General features: G+C 41.9%; 1 protein-coding gene across 20 annotated transcripts in view; it reads right to left on the bottom strand.

Moving 5' to 3' along the window:
* Window positions 1-22,510, bottom strand: part of ATP2B2 (ATPase plasma membrane Ca2+ transporting 2) — a 365,380-nt gene that overhangs the window by 87,784 nt on the left and 255,086 nt on the right. For all 20 annotated transcript variants that reach the window (XR_014522401.1, XR_014522402.1, XR_014522403.1 and 17 more), the window contains 3 exons: window positions 14,882-15,079; window positions 8,285-8,542; window positions 7,395-7,520 (listed from right to left, as the gene is read on the bottom strand). Coding sequence is in view for 6 of the 20 variants with exons in the window: in XM_083488917.1 (XP_083345043.1) it covers window positions 7,395-7,520; window positions 8,285-8,542; window positions 14,882-15,079 (582 nt within the window). In the remaining 14 variants the exon portion in view is untranslated. The remainder of the gene's footprint in view (window positions 1-7,394; window positions 7,521-8,284; window positions 8,543-14,881; window positions 15,080-22,510) is intronic.

The following is a 22,510-nucleotide window of genomic DNA, read 5'->3' as shown; positions in this document are numbered from 1 at the left end:
TCAAACTTTTTAAAATACAAATTTTGGTTGCACATGCAAGAGCTTAGCTTTTGTTGTATGGCACACTCTTCCTGATAGGTCCAGGTGTGTTACTCAGTTCTCTCTAACTTGTCTATAGTTCTCTTTTCTCTTTAACTTTCATACTGTCCAAAAATGTTAGGTTCTTTAGGGAATGAGCTTTCCCCCATCCGTCTGCTATTGTCATCTTGTATTTCTCACTATAAATACAGTTCTCACTTCTGTCAATTATGCATAATTTAATTGCTTCCCCTTATCATTGCTGCTCCTATCTAAAAATCACCCTTTGGGCCCTTTTCCTAGTATGTCACATTTATAATTTCATTACCATACAAAACTCAGTGAAGAAAAAGGGGGTTCTTTGTTTTTGCTTTCAGACATATGGTGCCACGGATACTTTTCATGATGGCTTTTTATGTCACTGTTATCATCCAATCTTAAAAAACTGAAATGCAATCTGATTCTTCTGATAGCTTCTCTCAAACACCTGGGAAGCCATTATATCTTTGAAGCTAATACTTGCTTGAATTCATCCACACATTTTATGTATATTCATGGTGGTTTCATTGCATTAATTTATTTTATTTTCATAACTGAATAGGTATATCCTTATTTTTGTAAGCAGAAAATCTATTTCCACATGCTATGTGATTTTTTTTATTTCACCTTTTGCATTAACTATTTCTCTCTCTCTCTCTCTCTCTCTCTCTCTCTGTCTCTGTCTCTAGCCTGTGAGCCCTGATTTTCCAGTAAAGGGTCCTGATTCCAGATCAAGCACTTTCTCTAGGCTGCTGTGCATCACAAGTCTTTTTGCAATTCTTGTAGGGCATACAATAAACCACCACTGACACTGGCAGAGAGAAGAAGACAGGCAGAGACTTCATCAGACATCAGCTCCTTTCTCAGCTGGACTGTCCCTTCCCAGGACCATCTAAGACCAACTGTTTTGTGTGACGACTATGTTTCACACTATTGCACACCTGCTTCTGGTTTAGCTGGATTGTTTTTGTTTAAAGTTAGGTTCCTATTGGGATATAAAAGTACTAAATTAAACAAAACAAAAACAAAAAATGCCATCTCTGAGACCTTTCCCCCACATTTAGCTTATAGTGAGCCTAAAAGAGAAGGGAAAACCACAATCTTCAGTGCCGGCACTGGCATTAGGTGGGATGAGGCTTCTGCCTCCAGCAGAGGAAGCCCCTGAGGCTGCACCCCTGCATGTGCTCCACCTGCTCTGCTGCATCCACCAGTGGCAAAAAAAGTGGCATCGACATCAGTGACGATTTCAGGTGAGATCTCAATGAATTTGGCCAAGGTCTTGCTGAAATCACCGAGACCTTACCCAAAAGGTTCTCTGCCAGTGGCAGCAGCGCAGCAGGCAGTATAGATAGCAGTGGCAGGAGCAGGTATGCCTGCAGCATCAGACACGGTGGCACTTCCTGTTTCGCCCCAAGTGGTAAAGCGGAAAGCGCCGCCCTGACAACCTCTATAACAAAACTTGCAAAAAATGGAGAGGTTAGGAGTGTGTAAATGGAAATATGATAAACCTTTGTTATTCCCGTGGAACTAAAACTTGCCACGATAGTATGCAAACACAGATGTTCTACCTGCAGATATAAGCAGGTCGTGGTTCAGTTATGCAAATGAAAGAAATAAGTAACCTTGTCAATGCAATGAAGCAGCTGAAAAAAAAGCATTCAAAAGTGAGGACAAATTCAAGCAAACATCTGCGTGTTCAGTGAAATCAAAAGAGCACAGGGCCTCTTAGGTTGGAAGCTTGCTCTTTCTGTTTAGCAAGAAACCCGTACTGGAACATTTACTGCCAGAGAACCAAGAGTGAATTTGAGTTGTTTTTCTCCAGGCAGTGACTGACCTGATTCCTTAATATAGCTGCATTTATTTATTTATTTAGAAACTAATAAAGCACAATGACCACCAGCATTTCTTTGCTTCTCGACGAACTAAAATCTATTTATTTCAGGTTTTTCAGACTCATGCTATATTCTGGTGTGCATTCACTGTATAACTCCTAAGTTGTCTTAAAACAAAGTGACCAGCTTGCCATTTCTGAGACCAGAACTATGCATTTGGTTGCCAAAGCAGAAGAATGCTGGAATGGAGCAATTTACAAGACAGAAGCAGTAGACAGGAGGTGCACGTGACCCTTCTCTCTACTTGACGCTCCCCCCCCCCACACACACACACACCGCAACGCCTCCCAGCTGCATGTGCCAGTTTAAAATTGATTAAATGCATCATGTGTGCATGCTTTTCGTGTCATCTGCATAGCACTGTCCTCATCCAAGTGGTAACTCACACTTCCCCCCGTTTAATGCGAATTTTCCCAATGTGTGGATAACGCAGAAAAGAAAAAAAGAATCCAACGTAAAATTGCCTGTCACCCCATTGTGGACATACTGAAGTGCATTTAGTGTTGGTAGTTGGGTTTTGTTGTTGCTGCTGCTGTTGTTTATATGTGTGGGTGCCATCGATCATCATGTCCCTACTTCCATTAGTTGGGTGGCCCTCAGTGCACTGCTGCTGGGGCCAGGAGCCACATGTGTGTTATTAATGTATTAATACACTGTTTTGTGGAAGTAGGGTATATCAGAAAACTTGTACCTCTCTCTTTTTTTAAAAAAAAGTGGTCACATACACAGGTAAGCAAATTCCCGTGTGCATACCCACAAGGCATCTCAAGTTCCCAGAACTAAAGAGAGTGGGAAAGTACCAATTGAGGGGAAGGGATAACAACAGACAGTGCAAATGCATCCAATCAAGTACCACCCACAAGCTTGGATGGAAAACATTTGAGATAAAGCTCAATTGAAAGCACTCACATGTGGAAGAGCATGCACAAAAGTGCATATGGAAAAAATCAGGTCTGTGCACTTCACATGCACACTGAAGCTCTGGTGAGCACACAGCCCAAGAAGCAGAAAACAAAAATGCCAAACCTAGTATTACTCAATGTTTTCGGTATTAAAAAAAAGAGAGAGGTAGCTTTAATAAACAGTAAATTCCCAATTTATGTTGTCTGATCAGTAAAAAAGCAGTAATAGGTGCAGGCTCAAGGAAGGTCTCCCTTGGATTTTATTGGTTTTATATAGTTTCAATTATTATTGTATTTGGATATTATATTAAAAAGGGGATGGTTAGACCAAAAGCAACCACAATATGTACCGTAATATAAAAGTTTCAATGTTATAAGCATAAATTGACTACATTTGCACGCTAAACCATAGTGAAGTATGATGTGACTCCCATTCTTTCCTCTTGAAGTCAGAAGGCGAGTTTGGAAGCTTATGCTTTTGGTTAACTTCCAGCAAAGGGGGGAGGTGTGCACCAGTGACTTGAACTTGCAGATCCAAAAGAAGAACAAAGAAGGGAACTAACTGTCTTTCTCTCTGAAAAATCAAGCTGAAAACAATGTGCTGGAAATGGAAAATCCCAATACATTTAGCAGTACTCTGTCCTATTTGGCACTCCAAAATATGTAGCAGCCAAAACATTAATTCTAATGAGAACAGAATTACCACAAACACAAGCGGTGTGAAGGCACAGATGGCAAGCAAGCAATGCTAAATTGGAAGGAGTTACTGTGATAGTAAGACTTGAAGCCAAAGCAATGCTGTTGTAATTCAAGGAGAGCACTCCGTTCCAAAATTCAGAATTGGAAAGGTGCAGGAAAGAATTATTTAGAACAGCTAAATGCAGTATAATCAACCTGACAGGCCATAGGGTAGCATGTGCCCTACTTTATAGGAGGAAAATACTGAGCTGTCCAGTCTAAGCCTGGTTTGAAGATTAAGAACCATAAGAACATAGAGGAGCAGCTGTGAAGTTTATTTTCTTTTTTGGTAATGCACTTCCTCTTTTTTGCCTAAGTGTAAGTGGCTACCATAGGACCCAAACATATTGAAAGGATGCTTGGGCCATAATTGCTGTCTGCCCAGTGTAACAAAATGGTCAGGGTACTTCTAAAATAAACTGAAACTTTCATATGGGTACATTCTACAACAAGGAATGTACTGGGCATGCATATTCAGTGGGCACTGGGAATTTAAGTATGAAAAACAGAAAATAAATCTTCAGACTGAATGGGAGGTGAAACTGAATGGCAGTTAGTTTGCTCAGGTTTTCCTATTTTCTGTTTCTGGATTGACCTCTGTGCTGGGATGCAATGCACTAAGTCAAATGCAATGTGCAAAGATAAAAGGTGCAAAATAATTAAGCAATACTGTTAGGCCCTACAAATCTTTGCTCTGCTAGTACTATCCTACTTATCCTGAAAAATCTCACCATGTTTGCTTTGAGCATTGGCATTCTGTATGGCATGCTGAGCCACTGCTCAGCATTTTAAAGTACTCCATACTTAGGATTTTCTCTTCATCTTGTTTTAAACAAGCAGGCACTATTTACAAAGCACGCCGTTGCACCGGAGATGTCAGTGCACCACTGAAGAGGCCAAGCTGAGAGTGGATTGACAAAAGGCCATCTCCCTCATGTCACAATCACCTAAACTCATCCCAGCTTCCCATTTATTTAAGCATTATGTGGGTGAAGTCAGAAGTTGATGTGCTGAAGCAGAATAAACCAGCCCAGGCAAGCAGACTCTTTCCTTGCTATTTCACACCAGTGTGAGCAGCAGAAACCAGGTGCATTTGTCAGAAATTATACAAGGTTCATGTGGCTAACCTCCCACCCATCCCACCGTCACATCTTCCTGTTCATGGCCAGGTTTGCAAACGGACAAAGCACTCACTCACACACCTTGTGGCCAAGAGCAGCAGATTACTGGCAGTAGCTACATACTGTGAGGGCCAAGCAATATTAGGAAAAGAGTAGACATCCCATTCATCAAAATAAAAAGTGACAGGTGTCTTTCACCCTTTCCATAAGAAGGATCGTTCTTTAGGATTTGCCCCAACAGGAACACCTTTACGAGGCTTACATATATTTTTTTTTGTAGGAGGGGCACACCTTCAGAACAGTATTATGCATGTTTCATGAAGTCTGCATCCAGTTAAGAACTCGGCATGTGAAACGGTAAAAATTGCCTATGTCTTCAAGTGTAAGTATCTCAGAGTCATCATGCCCCCCTTTCTAAGGGGCAATAATGCATATTGTTACTATAGGGTGTCCTATTGTTTCACTATAGAATAGCCCCAGGGTCAGCCCAATACATTTTGGCACCTGAGGCAAACCACAGAATGGTGTCCCTGGTACATGGTGCTACATCAGATACAAGGGTAGAAAATCAAATCAATCTTACCCGGCAGTTGAACTAGGAATCAAGGGCCATTGTGGGGAGAGCAGGGAGAGAAGGGGCTCATTCTGAATCATGCCAGCAGGTGCAGAACTCAGGAGATCCCAGAGTGCAACCCCTGTCATAGGGATAGGAGGAAAGCAGCAGCACCTCCTATTCACTGAGAGACCACTGTAGAAGCAGCATTTGTTGGGCAGGGGCTGCCAAGTAGGTGGCAGATGCTGCAGCATTCCTTGGAGGCCAGATCTGCTGCTCCTGTGGATCTTGCCACCTGAGGCAGTCGCCTCATTTTGCCTCATGGGTGGACCGGCCCTGAATTGCCCTGTCCTTAATCTGAGCCTAATAACTATACCTAATTCCAGTTATGGTTCTGAGATAATTCCACTGACAAATTGCTATTCAATGAAGCTTTGTGTTAAATAGCAATATGTAATCTCCTCCATTCTTAACTTCTTAACTGTGACATGGGAGTAAGCATAAGCAAACATGAATATTATCCCAAACATGTACCCCTTCTACCAAAAGGAAAAAAAGTTGGCCCTGTTTTGAAATCTGCTCCTGTTAGTTGAAGAAGGAGGAATCACGCTTGTAGGTGGGGGAAGGCCCATCAATGACATGTGATCAAAATGGGCCCCTGAATGACTCTGAGCCATGATGGGACCTGCTCCTATTAGTTGAGGGAGGGAAATTAATCACATAGGGAGGTCACAACCTATATTCTTCCTGGGCAGAGGATAGCAGGGCAACCCACACTGGCCTCAAAATGACTGGGAGATTTGAAATGCATGCCTCTAGATCAGGGGTGGAGATCCTTGGCTCACAGGCAGTCTGTTTCCCCTAACCCATGCTCACCTGCCCATCATCTTATATCGCTAGTGTCATCAGCTGATGGGCAGGATGGCAGGGTTTAATCCTGCATTGGCTGTGCTGCACTGTTCCCAACAGAGAATAGAACCATGCAGCCTAGGCAGCAGGATTTAATCTCTGCTCATCAGATGGTGAGTGAAAATTAAAGCCCTTTGCCTTTTCCTTTAAGTGGGCAGCAGGAGGTACAGAGTTGGCAGACTTCACCACCACCCGGCGGCCACTGATGCTGCCCACTTGCTTACAAGAAATGGCCTCCCTTCTTAAAAGGGAAGGAGAGAGCCTCACAAAGGGGTTTTCAAGGATCCTTCCACTTCCCTTTTAAGTCCCTGAAATCTTAAAGGTGGGCAGAGCTGTCCAAGGACTTGTGCAAATCTCCTTGCATCCTCTTTACGATCAAAGCACTTAAAACGAAACAGAAAGTTGCAAAGGCTTTTGCAAGCCTTCTTCAGTTCCTTTTTCAGTCTACAAGATTGGGAGTTTAAAGGAGAAGTGGGAGGAGGCTTGCAAAGCCTCCAAGAGTCTTCTCCCCTCCATTTAATATCTGAGCATAAGGAATTTTGACAGGAAGGTGGCCTTGCCCACCTGTCAAATTTTGCCCACGAGGCACATCCTGGAGCCAAAAAGGTTCACCACCCCTGTTATTGAACATGGGAACTAAAACCTAAAGGAGCCTCAGAAGGGCAATGGGCACGTAGAGGGTTTAAACAACACCCCAAAACAATCAATCATTGTGGGGGTGGGACTTGGGGGACCACATACGAGTTATACCACTGGAAGAAAATTAACAGCTAGGAAAGCATGCCTTTATTCCTAGGTGAATACTGTTCTTTCTTTCTTATGTTATCTTCAACAACTTTGTGAAGTAGGTTAGGCTGAGAAAGAAAAACTCACTGGTTCAATGTCATCAGGTGAACTTAATGAGAGAATGGGAATTTGAATCTGAGTCTCCCCAGTCCAGTACTCTAACCACTATATCATACTGCTTATCTGAGTTTAAGTCATGGTCATGCAACATCATTTCACTGTAGTTTAGTAAAACAGAAATGCTAACTGTAGGTTCAGGTTCCTACTTAGTTCAGCTATAAACAAACAAACGAATAGCTTGCAGATTACTGGGAAAGGTTAAAATCCTGTATTTCCAAGTGAGGAAAAATTAATGGAGAATTTAAAACACCACCGCCACAAAAGCAACATTCCAGATTCTCAATCAGCAACAGCTCACTGAAAGTGCAAAACTCACCCGAAAGCAGCATTGGATCTTTGTCAACAGATTTGCGGACTTGATCTGATTCTCCAGTTAAAGAGCTTTCATCAATCTTAAGGTCATTTCCTTGAATATACACCCCATCAGCAGGTAGAAGGTCACCTATCAGTAAAATCAAGTTAAGGAAAAATAAAGTGGATTTAGTAAGGTTACTGTGTGAACCTTCAAAAACATTCCCGTAATCAAAATACTAATCCTCAAGTATGTCACATTTAATCCTTTTCACACAATACATTTTTCTCTCTACAAGGGCAGTCTCTCCTGACCTTCCTTAGACATCGCTATATTGATGAGCTTCCAGTTTGCTTCTTCAGGCAGCGCACAATTTCACTATGGAATCCGCTACCACAAGATGGAGCAATGGTCAACAACTTGTACAGTTTAAAAGGGAGTGAGACAGATTTGTGGAGGACAAGACTATCATTAGCTACTAGCCATGAAAGCTGTGTACCGCCCCCAGAATCAAGAGGCAGAATGCCTCTGAACACCAGTTGTGGAGAGCACAAGCAGGGGAAGTGTTATTGTGTTTTCCATAGGTATCTGGTTCATCACTGTGAAGGCAGGTTGCTGGACGAGAAGGGCTTTGGACTCAGAGCACGATCCACAGGTCACTGGCTGCATGATGCAGCAGGAACACTACTGCATCTGTAGACCTGCAATGGTGGAAGATAATGTTGGGAGGCAGTAGGAGGCCAGCAGAACTAGGAAGTGGGACACCTCTGTCCAATTCAACCCCTCTCAGCCTGGCACAAGGTTGGGGCTGATATGTGCTGCCAGCTCCTTTGTTATTCAGCAAGTCATAAAGGAACGCTGGGTACCAAGTCATATGTTTGCACATATCCAGTCACATATGCAAGGAAACTTACCATATTTTATCTGTGCAACGTCACCAACTACTATCTCTGCTACTGGGATTTGAATAACTTGTCCACCCCGGACCACAGTAAACTTCTGTTCTTGCTCAATACGACTTTGAAGCCCACGGAATTGCTTCTCTTTGCTCCAGTCATTAAAGGCAGTGACAAGTACCACACAAATAACAGAGAGCAGAATGGCAGCACCTTCGATCCAACCAGCTTCTGCCTCTCCTTCATCTTCAGCTCCTCCTGATGCAGTAGCACAGGCTTGAGAGACAAAACATAGCAAAAACAGGTCACTTCAAAAAAGAAAGAAAAGAAAAAGGAGGAGGAGCAGCAGCAGTAGCAAATGGTTTCTTAATTACATTTTTAAATAAATGTGATATATATATCACATTTAATCCATGTTTCTTTTGTAAGTTCTCACACACAAAAAATCAGAACACACATATCGGTGAAATTAGTTTGTGCATTACTGCACAAGCAAAAGCCATTGGCATACAATTGCATAAACAAATACATGGTATTTACTTATGGGAGATACTTATTCAGTAGTCCACTTTTCAACTTGTTGCTTATTTTCTGCATATATCTTTTTTTTTTGCAAGAGGACACAATGGGTAAAACCAAAACCCAAGATAATTTCCCCTCAAACTTAAAAATAATTATTTTTCCTCAGATGAGAATGTTGATTTTGGCAATGAAAGTTTGCATTAAATAAGGACAAATAGCTTGTGAATCACACCTATTTCATGTAGAACCTGAACCAATAGATCCAAATGATAAGAAAGGAGATTCCAACTAAACATTAAGAGACTTTTGGATAGTAAGAGCTGTTTGACAGTGGAACGTACTACTTTGGAAGGTGGTGAACTCTCCAACATACAACCCTCTCGTGACTGGACTGTGAGCTATGCAACTTGCAGTGAGGATATTGGTATTTCCTGTCAAAATTTATCTATGAAATTTGAATCCCCTACTTAAAGGGTAGGGGATTGTAACTTAAAGGGTACGTTCATAGGGTTATATATATATCTTCATGCAAGTCATGGGTGTAGTGGAGCAGGAACGGGAGATTCTCAGGACTCCTTTTTCAGAGGAGGAATGGCAATGCCATCTGCTGTAGTGTCAAGATAACTGATCAACCTTCCTTGGTCTGGCAAATGAATAAAATTTAAAATTAGTACTGTAGATTAGTACAGAAGATGTGAGAGAAAATGAGGATAATAATCAAGCAGTTCTCGGATGCCTCTTTCTTTTCCTGGAATTCCTGTTAAAGTTAGCAGTTTAAATAGTAACACACCTTTGCAATATTACTTTGTATTCTCATTAAATGTTAAAAGTTGTATTTCAGCTGATGAAGTTCTTTTGTCGAAACAGTGTGTTTTACAACTTAAACTTATGCAGTGAGAAGTAAGCACCACTGAATTGCTGAAGGGAGTTTACTCCTCCATGTAGGACTGAGGTCATGCCACATGCTTGATCCCAGGAATGTTTTGAACCTAGGCTTATACACCAACATGCTAATCACCACACCATACTTTGCCAGCTCATTGTTCTACGACCAGCTGCTGATCCTAATGAACTGGTTATCATGCTATGCTGCGGCTCTTTGGAGGTGATGATAAACACTGCTGTCAGCATATATGTACTTTCCTTTGCAGCTTAGCTATGAGGGCTGTCATGATGAATTTGCATGATATTATCTGCAAGTGTTGCAACACTGATATTTTAGCAAATCCTAAATATGCTGCAAAGCAATGTTAGCATGAATGAATCAAATTGTTCAATGGTGAATATTATGCTATAATTTCAGGGGAGTTAAAGCAAGGATTAATTTCACATTGCATCTGTAAAAATTGCTTTCACGTTAGATTTCACGTTACAGGATCAGCTATGGCTATTCCACTGTGTGTGTGTACAAACACAACTATTAAGAATTACTTGACTTTGCCTCGCAGCATGCAGAACAAAAGCACATTCCAAACTGATAATCTACCACCAAAAGAGGATATTCAAATAAACTGGACAATTGCTTCAAAATGGGAAATCCTTTAAGAACTTACACTTCCCTTCACTGGCTTGGCTTTTAACCTGACCTGCGCTTACATGCCTAAGAATAACCGCTGGCAGAGCTCTTTCTCACACACACTTTACCACTTGGTGATGTATCAAGTATCATTGACAAAAGTGACAAAAGAAGTAAGTAGACCACTAGTGCTTGACAAACCTAAAAAGGAATGAAAAATCTTGCTGCGACAGAAAATCAGAAATACTCTGAAGGCAGAAAGTGTCACTATATCTTTTATTCTATCTCAACAAAAGATTCCACAGCACATCTAGAATGCACAAGGAAGTCAAAGTGCACAGTACACCAACATGGTACAGCCACTGAACTTCAAACATGCTGAAGTGCAACCCAGTTTCTGCAGCTACTGCTATGCCCCATCAGCAGCAACAGCACCAAAGGGAGTTACACAGAGAGTAGGAAGAGCAAATATGTGATCACTTTTGCAAATGGGCTGCTTCAGCACAGGGACAGAACTGAATAAATATTCAAACTGCATCCACTCAGCCCTAATAAAAGCAAGGCCATTAAAACGATTGACTTTCAAAGTATCACACCTTGTGCATACAGCCTCTGCATAAAATCTCTTCTTACTGGACTCATTCTGTACCAGCAGTTACATCAAATACGCTCTGGATACACCAAGCTGGATACTGTCCCTAATTGTGCAGTGACGTGTTAGATCCAAATTTCCTCATATGCAGAGAACAGCTTCGTCATTCGTTGAAGAACAGTTAGTCTCACATTCAGGCTTCAGCAGGCAATTGCAGTCAGTAAGGAAGAGTCTTGCAGTGGTTGGTGCATAATGGGCCACAGTTTCTATTTAATTATCTAGGGGCAGATCAACCCAAATTGGTAAGCTAACAGGGAGGGCAGGCTGTCCACTATCTGCACTTTTATCCGCTTTGCATGCCACAGTTGCCCTAGCAGCTTCCTGTTGATGGTGAAACCCTGTGCTGGGGGAATACAGTTTGGCTGCAGCAGGTCTCATCCCAGGCAGTTTGTGGGCCAGTTCTGCCCTTGTCCCCCTGTTTTCAGGTTCCTTTCTCACCTTGGGGAGGCTCCCTGTCCATAAGCACCGTGTATTAATCCAGGTGCTATCCTATACCCACTTACCAGGAAGTGAGCCCCATTGAACTTGCAATCAGATCCATGGGGGAACTGGCAAGATGTTGATAAATTAAAATTTGGGATAGAATTAAAAGACTGAAACTTAGCTTTCCAAACCTCAGCCATTTCCCACTAACTGGCATTGTATTCCTGTGCAAAACACAAACAAAATGCTCTCTGGCAGGACTGCTGAATTGACTGAGTACATACATGTTGTCCCTGGATGGGGATGGAATTGAACATTAATTGCTTTAAAATATTCTTAACTGCACTAAAACTTTTGACTGGGCAGGATTAATAAACTTTATTAATTTAGCACAAGTTTTTAACTGTTTCCTGATAAAATTTCCTGGGCTGTAGCTGGATGGCACCACATATATCAGCATTGTGATTTCCACAAATCTATATGAGCAGCAACAGTTACACATTCATACAAACAAAGCAGGAAGTAATGAACTTTTCAATGAACACAGAACAGTTTGGGAAGAAAGATGTCTAGATACATGCTCTTCCCTGGAGAGTAGCATGTGATGTGCAAGTCATTACCGCCACAATCCCTCCAACATTAATAGTTCACTGAAAAGTGTTGCCTTAGGGGAAGGAGATGACAGCAAGGAAATGAAAGAAGAATATAAATTCAGGGGTAGATTTTAAAAATAGAAATTGAAACTTAATGGGCCACTTCCAGAGATAGTTGTGTACAACATTTTTTTCCACTTGAATAGTATCATCACTATAATGAAAAAAGTGGAGGAATATGGCACATAAGGATCCACCTTCCCCAAGGCACAGCATGATGGATGATCCTTACAGACAATGTGTGGTTCCAAAATAGATTGCACTGGCCAGGCTATGCACAATTTCATATTGCATAATGCATCTGCTTTCCACCAATTGTACTTTCTTAGGAAACACCAGTTGCTGTAACTCTGCACAGAATTCACTATGACTCTGCACAGTCAACACTATGACTCAAGGAATTGCATAGGATTGCATACAGAACAGGAAATTAAGCAATTGTTGGCATGTAATCTAGGGAGGATACTTAATGCACAGAAATGTGCATGTGTGCATGTGGACAGCTTTCTGTGTTTGAATTCTGCATGCTAAAAAGTGCTCTGTGTGAAAGGGGGGAGGGGGAGAAAGGAGAGAGAGAGTGAGAGAGAGAGAGAGAGAGAGAGAGAGGGAGAGTGCTACGTATTACACTTGGAATGAATGCATGGTTCTTTTAACAGATGGCCAACATCATCAGCTTTAACCGGGCCAATCAGCTATTGCAGGCAGAAGTTATTCCAACCACTTTTATTACCATTTATTATTATTTTTTTACAGAGGATCACTCTGTAAATTCTCATCACTCTGACCATCTGTCCACTGGGATATCCCTATAGACCAAGAAAATGGGCTGTCATAAGCATATCTAGATGTGATCCACCATATGTATTGCTTGATTCCCTATAAAAAGTAGATTCAAGAAAAGCAATGAAAACATTCCTAGCGAGCAATGTATATGTACATGCTGTAACATAGTCTAAAGACGGACTTGCAATAAACCCTCTCTTTTGGTTTCTATACAAAACTGATATGCAAATAAGAAAGAGTAAGTTTTCTAAGGAGATTTATTTCCAACATAAACATTGCAAAGGAATAAAAGTGACAAAACTAAAGATGATCATCAATGCATCCTCATCTCAAGAACAGAAATAAAGTTAAGTGTTTTAAGACTGGGAAAGGGTAGATTTGAGATGTGTAAGAGAGGCATAGACAATGTACAGCTGGGGGGGGTAGGAATAAGAAAAATTAAATCACAACTAAAATATATTTGAAACACTGTTGAAACACATTGCAAAATATCCTGACTGTCTGCAAAACCTAAAAGGTTGAGATTAATATTATTGGGACCAAAGTTGATTATCACCTTGGAAGGAAAGGAGCTTGGTAAGAGATGGAAAAGAGACACTTGGTATGCCCCCCACCCACATTTATTTGGCTTTAAAAGTCTGATCCTTAGCTTAAGGTTAGTGATCACTAAGATAATAATAATAATAATAATAATAATAATAATAATAATAATAATAATAATAATAATAATATACCACCCTATATCCGGAGGCCTCGGGGCTGTTCACAGAATAAAATCAAAATATAAATCCACAAAATATATAATCAAAATAAAAACAGCAACCCAATAACCGCCTCCCAACCCCCCAAATTTTTAAAGGACATAGGATGTCAATGAAATCAACCAAAGGCCTGGTTAAAACAGAGTGTTTTTGCCTGGCACCTAAATGTGTATAATGAAGGTGCCAGGTGAACTTCCCTGAGGAGAGCATTTCACAGATGGAGAGCCTCTGCAAAGAAGGCCCGTTCTCGTGTTGCCACCCTCTGGACCTCTTGAGGAGGAGACACACAAAGGAGGGCCCCAGAAGATGATCTTAGGGTCCTGGTAGGTTCATATGGAAAAATGCGGTCCTTGAGGAATTGCGGTCCTGAGCCGTTTAAGGCTTTGAATTGGGCCCAGAAACTAATTGGTAGCCAGTGCAGTCAGACCAGGATCAGTGTAATATGCTCAAACTGTCTTGCTCTGGTGAATAACCTGGCCGATGAATTCTGCACTTGAAGTTTCCGAACCATCTTCAGAGGCAGCCCTATGTATAACGCATTGCAGTAATCTAACCCTGAGGTTACCAGAGCATAGACAACAGTAGTTAGGCTATTGCTGACCAGATAGGGGTGTAAGCTGGGCCACCAACCGAAGCTGATGGCACTCTGGGCCACTGAGGCCACCTGAACCTCGAGTGACAGCAAAGAATCCAGGAGCTACAAACCTGCTCCTTCAGAAGAAGTGTAACCCAGATGATCTCCCACCCATCCAGTCTAGGGAACCACTCACTAACAGTGCCTCAGTCTTATCTGGATTGAGTTTCAGTTTGTTGACTCATCTAGTCCATTACCAAGGCAAGACACTGGTCCAGCACATCAACTGCCTCACTTGCAGATGTAAATGAGGAATAGAGCTGAGTGTCATCAGCATACTGCTGACAGCGCACTCTGATCCTCCAGATATCGCCACCCAGCGGTTTCATGTAGATGTTAAATAACATAGGGATAGGATTGAACCCCACATTGAAGGTTCCATGGGGCTGAAAAGCATGATATGTGTAATAATAAAACTAAGGGATACCTCTCTGTGATGTTAGATCCATAACACATCTGGGGTGAGGTGACACACCACTGAACTTTATCACTGTTCCATGACATTGTCACATGACATTAGGATAGATGTTAAAAACTGAGAGAAAATTAAAGGACTGTACATACGCTAAAATAATTTTCTTCATATTAAATGTTTAGAGGAAATGAAATAAAATTGGCATAATCAAAAGCAGTTAACCCAAGTGAGTATTAGTAAAAAAAAACAGTTTTACCTTCATTTTCCTCTCCAGGTGGATGGTAAAATGAGAGCCCAAGAGATATGATGGCTGCTATTTCCAAAATGATAAGAGTCACATCCTGTAATGCTTCCCAGACTAACTGTAAGAAAGTTTTTGGCTTCTTTGGAGGTATAAAGTTTTTCCCAAAAATTAGCTTTCTTTTATCTAAGTCAGCAGCAGTGCCAGGCAATCCTATAAATAAATGAAACAAAATGGTTTAAAAGTGACTGCCAAGTATGTTAACACCCACATAAACTGCATTTTCAAAGTACAACTTCAGATTTTCATTAGAGCATTATTGGTTTATTAGACTTCTGCTTTTGCTATTCTCTTTTGGCGAGATCAGATTCTGATAATGTATTACAAAGAGTTCTATATATTTAGAGAATTGTTTTAGGAATACAGTTCCTTAGCAACTTTTTATTACACTGAAAGAGAAAATTAATTTACTAAAGGGAATTTACAGAGAAGGGTATCATTCATCTAGTGATCACACAGAACATTGGGAAGAACAGAAACAACAACAAAATAGATTAATTGAACAAGTTAATGGCATGTAAATAATTCAAAAGTCCCTGTATAAGGCTCAATAGCAAAGGAGAGAAAGCCACAGAAAATAATATTGGATGAAATAACTAAACTCGAGCCACATCCAATAGTGGATTTGGGTTAGCAGAAAAAAACTTCTGCAAGGTGAGACACACATTTTTTTATTGACTCTCCATACCAATTGCTGCCCTCCATGCATTATCCTATACTCAGGAACAGCTATTTGAGTAGCAGAGTAGAAATAAGGGATTGGCAAAAATTGTGTACCAAACTTTGTACAAGTGGAAATGTTTTTCACTAGTAATAGCCATCATCAGATGCTAGCTCTTATTTTCTATTTAGCATTGCACACTTTTTAAACCAGGAAAACTGTATGTACTCTCTAGTTTATTAATCCCCACATATTGCATCTTTTAGATGTTATTATTCTTCCATTTACAGATAAGAAACTGATACATTTGCATCAGCTGAGATTCAGTTAATTCATGGCTTAATCTGAACTGGGAATCTGTCCCACAATTAACTATCTTCAGTTCCATTGGTCAGAATATCCTCAGCCTGTGTGAAATGGTATGCTTACAATCTCATACAAAACTAACACTATGTGACATGGGATACTGTGCGGAGCAGAGAGAACATAAAAGGTAGAAATATGAAAGATTTGAGCAGCAATGGGTTCTTAGATGGGGAAGAGCATGTGGCAGGCAACAGGGAATAAGCTTGTATCTGGAAAGGATACATTTTAGCACCATTTTCTGTTTCTACCACTCTGTACAATAAGACTAGCACTGTTGGAAGTACATACAGTGGTACCTCGGGTTAAGAACTTAATTTGTTCTCGAGGTCCGTTCTTAACCTGAGGTACCACTTTAGCTAATGGGGCCTCCCACTGCCACCGCCACACGATTTCTGTTCGCATCCTGAAGCAAAGTTCTTAACCCGAGGTACTATTTCTGGGTTAGGGAGTCTGTAACCTGAAGCGTCTGTAACCCGAGGTACCACTGTATGAGCTTGGAGTTTGATTTTCTTTTGTATGATTTTTTTTTAAAATGCATGTACCATACATACATTTACTGTATGTAATATTTACAACAACTTCAGAAATACATAGCGTGTGCACACGTACACACACAACACATTTCACTAGGCCTTTTTCATTTTGTTTTTTGTTTACCTTCCGTATGCCCTACTCCCAGATCCCTTTGAAAACAAGGGAGAAAGAAAGCTGTCCCCTTTTTTTGCCTTTTAAAAGCTGTGTGTGTCTCCCTTTATCTTCTCTTATGCTTCTACCCACATACACCAGACAACCAACAATTCAATTTAAACAGCAATGGAGGGTGTGGGATAAAGGTAAGGTAAGGAGAGAGCTTTGTCTTTAGGTTGCTCAACACACAAGGCAAGTGTGGAATCTATTCCAAGCACAAAAGAATGCAAGAGCCCTGCTGGATAAAACCAGTGGGCCCATGGATGGATGGGTGGATAGATAGATAGATAGATAGATAGATAGATAGATAGATAGATGCTGTGTATTTAGTACCATCTGCCAAATAAAAATATAGTTTTGTGGGCATTATCAGATACTCTATGTAACACACAACAGGGTTTCTATTTTTAATTCTATTTTTAATCTTGTATCACTCATTTGCCAAATAATTTAAAAGGGGGGAGGGGTTCTTTGTACAGTGTGATATACATGCGTGCAAGTATTTTATAAAGGCTTACTAGCATCAGCACAGTTTTATTTTGTAATCTGTTTTGAAATTATGTGGGAGGATGAAATATTATGATTACTTTGAATGATTTAAACTGTTCCCTGCAGTGCTGCATAGTGTACTAAATTCACTCATGTCTTTGATGCGTAAGCCAGGGGCTTCACTGGAGCAATACATTTCAGCATTGCTCTTATTTTTTTTCAATCTCTCTCTCTCTGTCGCACAGAAGCAAAAGACATAATATAATTAATTATTCTGTCACTCCTTCCAGCTACTGAACAGTTTACTATACAGTGCATTTAAAAAGCCATCAGTTGAATAGTCCTTGATGCTGCATGGAAAACCTGGCATAAACAATTCCACAGCAACAGTTTGGGGTAACACAAACAGCACAATTTCATGAGACGCTAAAGTGTATACTTTAAGGAATTCTGAATTGGTCATTGACTCCTACCCCACCCAAATGGAAATACACTTACAAGACCAGCTGCTAGTAGATACTGCATGTTTTTAAAGCTGTTTAGGAAAATGCCTTCAAAATGATGTGCCTGGATTTCTTTTTCCAAAAGCATAACTGAGGGATTACTCTCTCTCTCTCTCTCTCTCTCTCTCTCTAGATATATAAACATCTTGAACTATAAGTCTTACACTGAAGGCAATCCAACGCAAAGCACAATGATCTCACCAAGGCTACAATGCTGATGTAGTGACCAGAAGAATTCACAGATATTTAATCCAACAACTGAATTAAAAGCCTATTAAAGTGATTGCTAGGTATTAAGATGAAGTACAATATAATGGCAAGGGACGTGGGTGGCGCTGTGGTATAAACCACTGAGCCTAGGGCTTGCCGATCGGAAGGTCGGTGGTTCGAATTCCCATGATGGGGTGAGCTCCCATTGCTCAGTCCCGGCTCCTGCCAACCTAGCAGTTCGAAAGCATGTCAAAGTGCAAGTAGATAAATAGGTACCCCTCCGGATGGAAGGTAAACAGCGTTTCTGTGCGCTGCTCTGGTTCGCCAGAAGCGGCTTAGTCATGCTGGCCACATGACCCGGAAGCCGACTGCGGACAAACGGCGGCTCCCTCGGCCTAGAGTGAGATGAGTGCTGCAACCCCAGAGTCGCCCACAACTGGACCTAATGGTCAGGGGTCCCTTTACCTTTATAATATAATGGCAGGGGAAAGATGATGAAATCATGGTGGGATCTGAAGTGTTGCTTCATGTCGTGGGTGAGCAACATTTCTTCTGTCAAAGGGCTTCATTCCTCAGGGTAATCTATTGGGAGCTATTTGCCAACAGCAAGTGGAGCCAAAGTCAGCAGTGGGTAAGACCAGAATCAAAACGTATGGGGTCAACATTTTCCCTCCTCTCCTATCATCCTTTCTCTGCTTGTGTCTTTCTCTTTCTGTCACCTCCTTATCTGACCCCCTCTTTCTTTCTTTCTTTCTTTCTTTCTTTCTTTCTTTCCCTCCCTGCCTACTTGGGCCTGCCCAGTGGACTGTCAGGATAGGAACACATCTCTCTTGCTAGACATCAGAAGTAAACATCCCAGGGGTGATCTGACTTAGGAAGAATAGAGTGGAACTACTACTTTCCTCAGTTGGGACACTATATTTCCATTGAAGCAGCATAGTGTTTGTTGGTGCTACATCACACTGTTGACTCATATTAAGCTGGTGGTCTACTAAGACCTCTAGATCCATGTCATGTGTACAACTGGCATTTGTGCAGCTGGTTCTTCCTGCCTAAGTCTATAACCTTGCATTTGTCCCTAGTGTAATTCATTTTGTTAGTTTGGGCCCAGTTCTCCAATCGGTTAAGGTAATCTTGAATCCTGATTCTGTCTTCTGCGGCATTGGCTATTTTGCTGCAAATTTGATGAGCAAACCCCCCACCCCCAAAAAACACCTTCATCTATGTCACTTATAAAGACGTTGAACAACAACAGGCCCTGGACAGAATCCTATGGCAACCCACTTGTAACTTGAATCCATTTGGTTTACACAAGAAAGGAGATTCTGGCTGAACATCCAGAAGAACTTTCTGACAGTAAGAGCTGTTTGGCAGTGGAACAATCTCCCTCAGGAGGTGGTGGACCTCCCTTGGAGGTTTTTAAGAGGAGGTTGGATGGTCATCTGACATGTATGCCTCAGTTCATATTCCCTGCATCACAGGGGACTAGATGACCCTTGGGATCCCTCTCAATACTACAATTCTATGTATGTGCATTAGGGGGATGAAGCAACCACAAGATTTCCCTTGCTTCTGTCTGTAGCATTTGGAATCCCCTTTCCTCCACATTATAGTGTTGCCTGCATGTATTGGCCAGTATGTCTTTTTCGTTTCTTTGTCAAATTTGTGTGGGGTTTTTTGCCATATTCTTTTTCTCTCCTCCCCTTTTCTCATACGCCACACTCACTTTAGCATTATCCGCTTTTAATAAGAAAAAACTAAAACACACTAAAAACACACACACCCCAATTAAATATGTAGCTGCAATGCAGCATTCTGTGTCTAATGCTGCTTCTGAGCTGAAGGATACAGAAACAGAGCCTCTTAACCTGAACGGCCATTATTCATTTACAGCCTCAGTGTCACTGAAGGATAAACATTTTTTTGAAATTAATGCAGCCCTCCATTCTTAATTCTGCTTCATCTACAAAGAGAAAACCAACATCTGAATAATAATTCTTTCAGGAACCTTTACTGAATATTATGGATATGCCCTTGTTCCAGAGCTGGTGAATGAAGTCCCCCTGTCCACAAGACCTTCCTAGCAATTCCATTATGTACTCTGCTTTGCATATTCATACATTGCATATTCTCCAGACTGAATAGGGCAGCAATGTACACACAATAAATTCTTGTTCACCTTTGAGCCACACTGGTTTCTGGTAGTTCTTGGTATTTAACTGAACTCAATGAAGCGTGTGTGTGTGTGTAACCAACTGCAAGAGTGCCTACATAATCGCTACTATTAATAAACTTACAGCATCTTCAAATTTTAATTAAATCTCACCTCACATTTGGTGTGCTCTGCTTCAGTAGGCAAGTCAAAGCAGCTCTGAAACTGGAAACAGGATCTTCCCACACAAGTGTACCCAGGTGTTTAAAGGTATGTGTCTACAATCACGTACGATAGTGACACATATAGTATGTTAGGGTTACCATATTTTGAAGTGCAAAAATAAAAAAGAGGACAGATTTGCCAGGACTCATTTGTAGGTGGGCCAGCGGGAGGGGGGGGAGGAAGGAGGAAGAAAAAATAGTAGTAATACTACTGGGTGCAGTAAAAGAAAAAATGTGTGTAGAAATATTTAATAATGGAAATAAAACATGGAAATGAAAGTAAAAAATAAAAGGTCCTCCCCCCTGATTTACAGTACTTAAAGGAAGAAGGGGATTCCCCGCCCCCAAGAGAAAAGGAAGGAAAGGGGGGAGGAGATGAGTAAAAATGCAAAAACAAACCGAAAAAGGAGGGGAAAGGTTTTTTAAGTTTAATTTAATTTATTAAAATAAGGATAAGGATGGTTATTGCCACATCCAGAGGTTGAAGCCATTCCTGATGGCTAGGGGAGCATCCTAAAGGGAAGCCCTCATTGTCTCAGGCTTCCCTTCCCCTGCCATTTTCAGTCTCTTCTGCACTCGCCCACCAATAAATAATAATAATAATAATAATAGGGATGAATCCAAGCAACCCAAGGCAAAACAAAACAAATTACACATCAATAGGACTGCGGTGGGGCATCCAATCCACAGCAACAGGCTCCTGGGGCTTAGCTGCCTGGGGATCAATGCAACAGCTGCGGTTCTGGTGAAAGCAGCACCAGGAGCAGCCATGCTCCCTTCTCCTGTGCCTTGTGGGTTTTGGCTCACAGCCACAGCTTTCTGGTGGTGGGTTTGCTCTCTCCAGTGGCACAACCGCTGCTTCCCTCACCTGCCTTCACAGACTGCCAGGGGGGCCATGGGAGGGGGGCTTGGAACTTGCTGGGGACTCGTTCCTCACTGCCCCACAAAGGAGTGTCCTAGGGCTGCGGCCAAGGCCCTAAAGTTAGGGTTAACTGCACCTTGTCATTTGCCCAGAGAGTGGGGAAAGCCAAGACTGCCAGGGTCTCACCTTGGCCTGCCACCAGCCAGGGCTTCCCCCCACACCCAAGCCCCACTAGAGAATGCCAGATCCTGGCCAAGAAAGCCCTTTCCCCATGCTGCTCCTGCTCCTTTATGCCCTGGTGCCAGCCATGCTTCTCCAGCTGCTCGCCCTGCTCGATCTGAGCCAGGCACCACAGCTGGGAGGCACCCCAACAGCTTGGGGAGTCTTGGCAGCATGCAGAGGGAGCAGCCTCTCGAATGAGGTGCCTCGGGCGTGGACCCGGAGAGCCCAGAGGTAGACCCGTGGTGCCAGTAGAAGGTGCTGGGCAAAGGCCCCAGTGGCGGAAGAGTGGCAGGGATGCAGGGTAGGTGCCCAGAGCAGGGCTTTCAATGTGTGTCACGGAGCTGCAAAGCACCCCGCTTGCCCAGGCATGCCCTGCTGGCCAACGTGCTTCTCAATGGCAGTGTCCTCCTGGAGTGGGGTTGGCCTCCTCTGCTGGTTGAAGGAGAAGAAGACGAGGGCCACAAGGCTCCTGCTTCCACCTCTGAGGTTGGTCTGCTACCAAATCTCCCTGGACCCAGATTTTACCCCCCCCCCCAAGAGGACATGTCTGGGAAAATCCGGACATATGGCAACCCTATCGTATGTGTTCACCATTGCCATATTTGGACCTTTGATATTTCATGTGGAATGCAGCATAGTGCTGGTTGTCCCCTCACTGGAATGAGGGGACACTGGAATGAGTTCACCCGACGGAACAATCTCCCCCTGTGCTGGTTTCTGCTAGTGGAACAGGTTAGTTGAATCCAGCACTAATTTTATATCAATATAACCAGATATACCTTTCAATAACAATTGTTCTTTTGGTGACATGCAAAAACTATAAAATCAGTTTAAAACCACAAGATCCACACAAGTATATCTATATATCTGCACTCCCACTAAATCATTTTAAATCAGAGATGATGTCTTAAAATCAAGACAATCAGCAATTACAGTAACACAAGCCAAACAAGTTCCACAACAACATTAAAAGATAGCATAATACTAGAGAGATTAGAAGAATAGAGTCCAAAGGCCTGCAAAAATCAGGCTGGGTTTTTTTTTGTCGCTGAAAAGACATTAAAGTGTGCACAGGATGAATCCCTCTAGGGAGAGGAGTCTATCAAGAGGGGACAGAGCTGAGAAGGCTATTTCTCTGTTAGGGTATTTAGAGAAGGCCCTCCATTGATCACCCAAATATAATAGTACCTCGGGTTACATACGCTTCA

Source organism: Podarcis liolepis, assembly GCF_965112155.1.
Source record: "Podarcis liolepis genome assembly, chromosome: 2".
Taxonomy (NCBI): Eukaryota; Metazoa; Chordata; class Lepidosauria; order Squamata; family Lacertidae; genus Podarcis; species Podarcis liolepis.
Note: the sequence above shows the minus strand (reverse complement) of the source record. Positions and strands in the feature narration are given on the sequence as shown.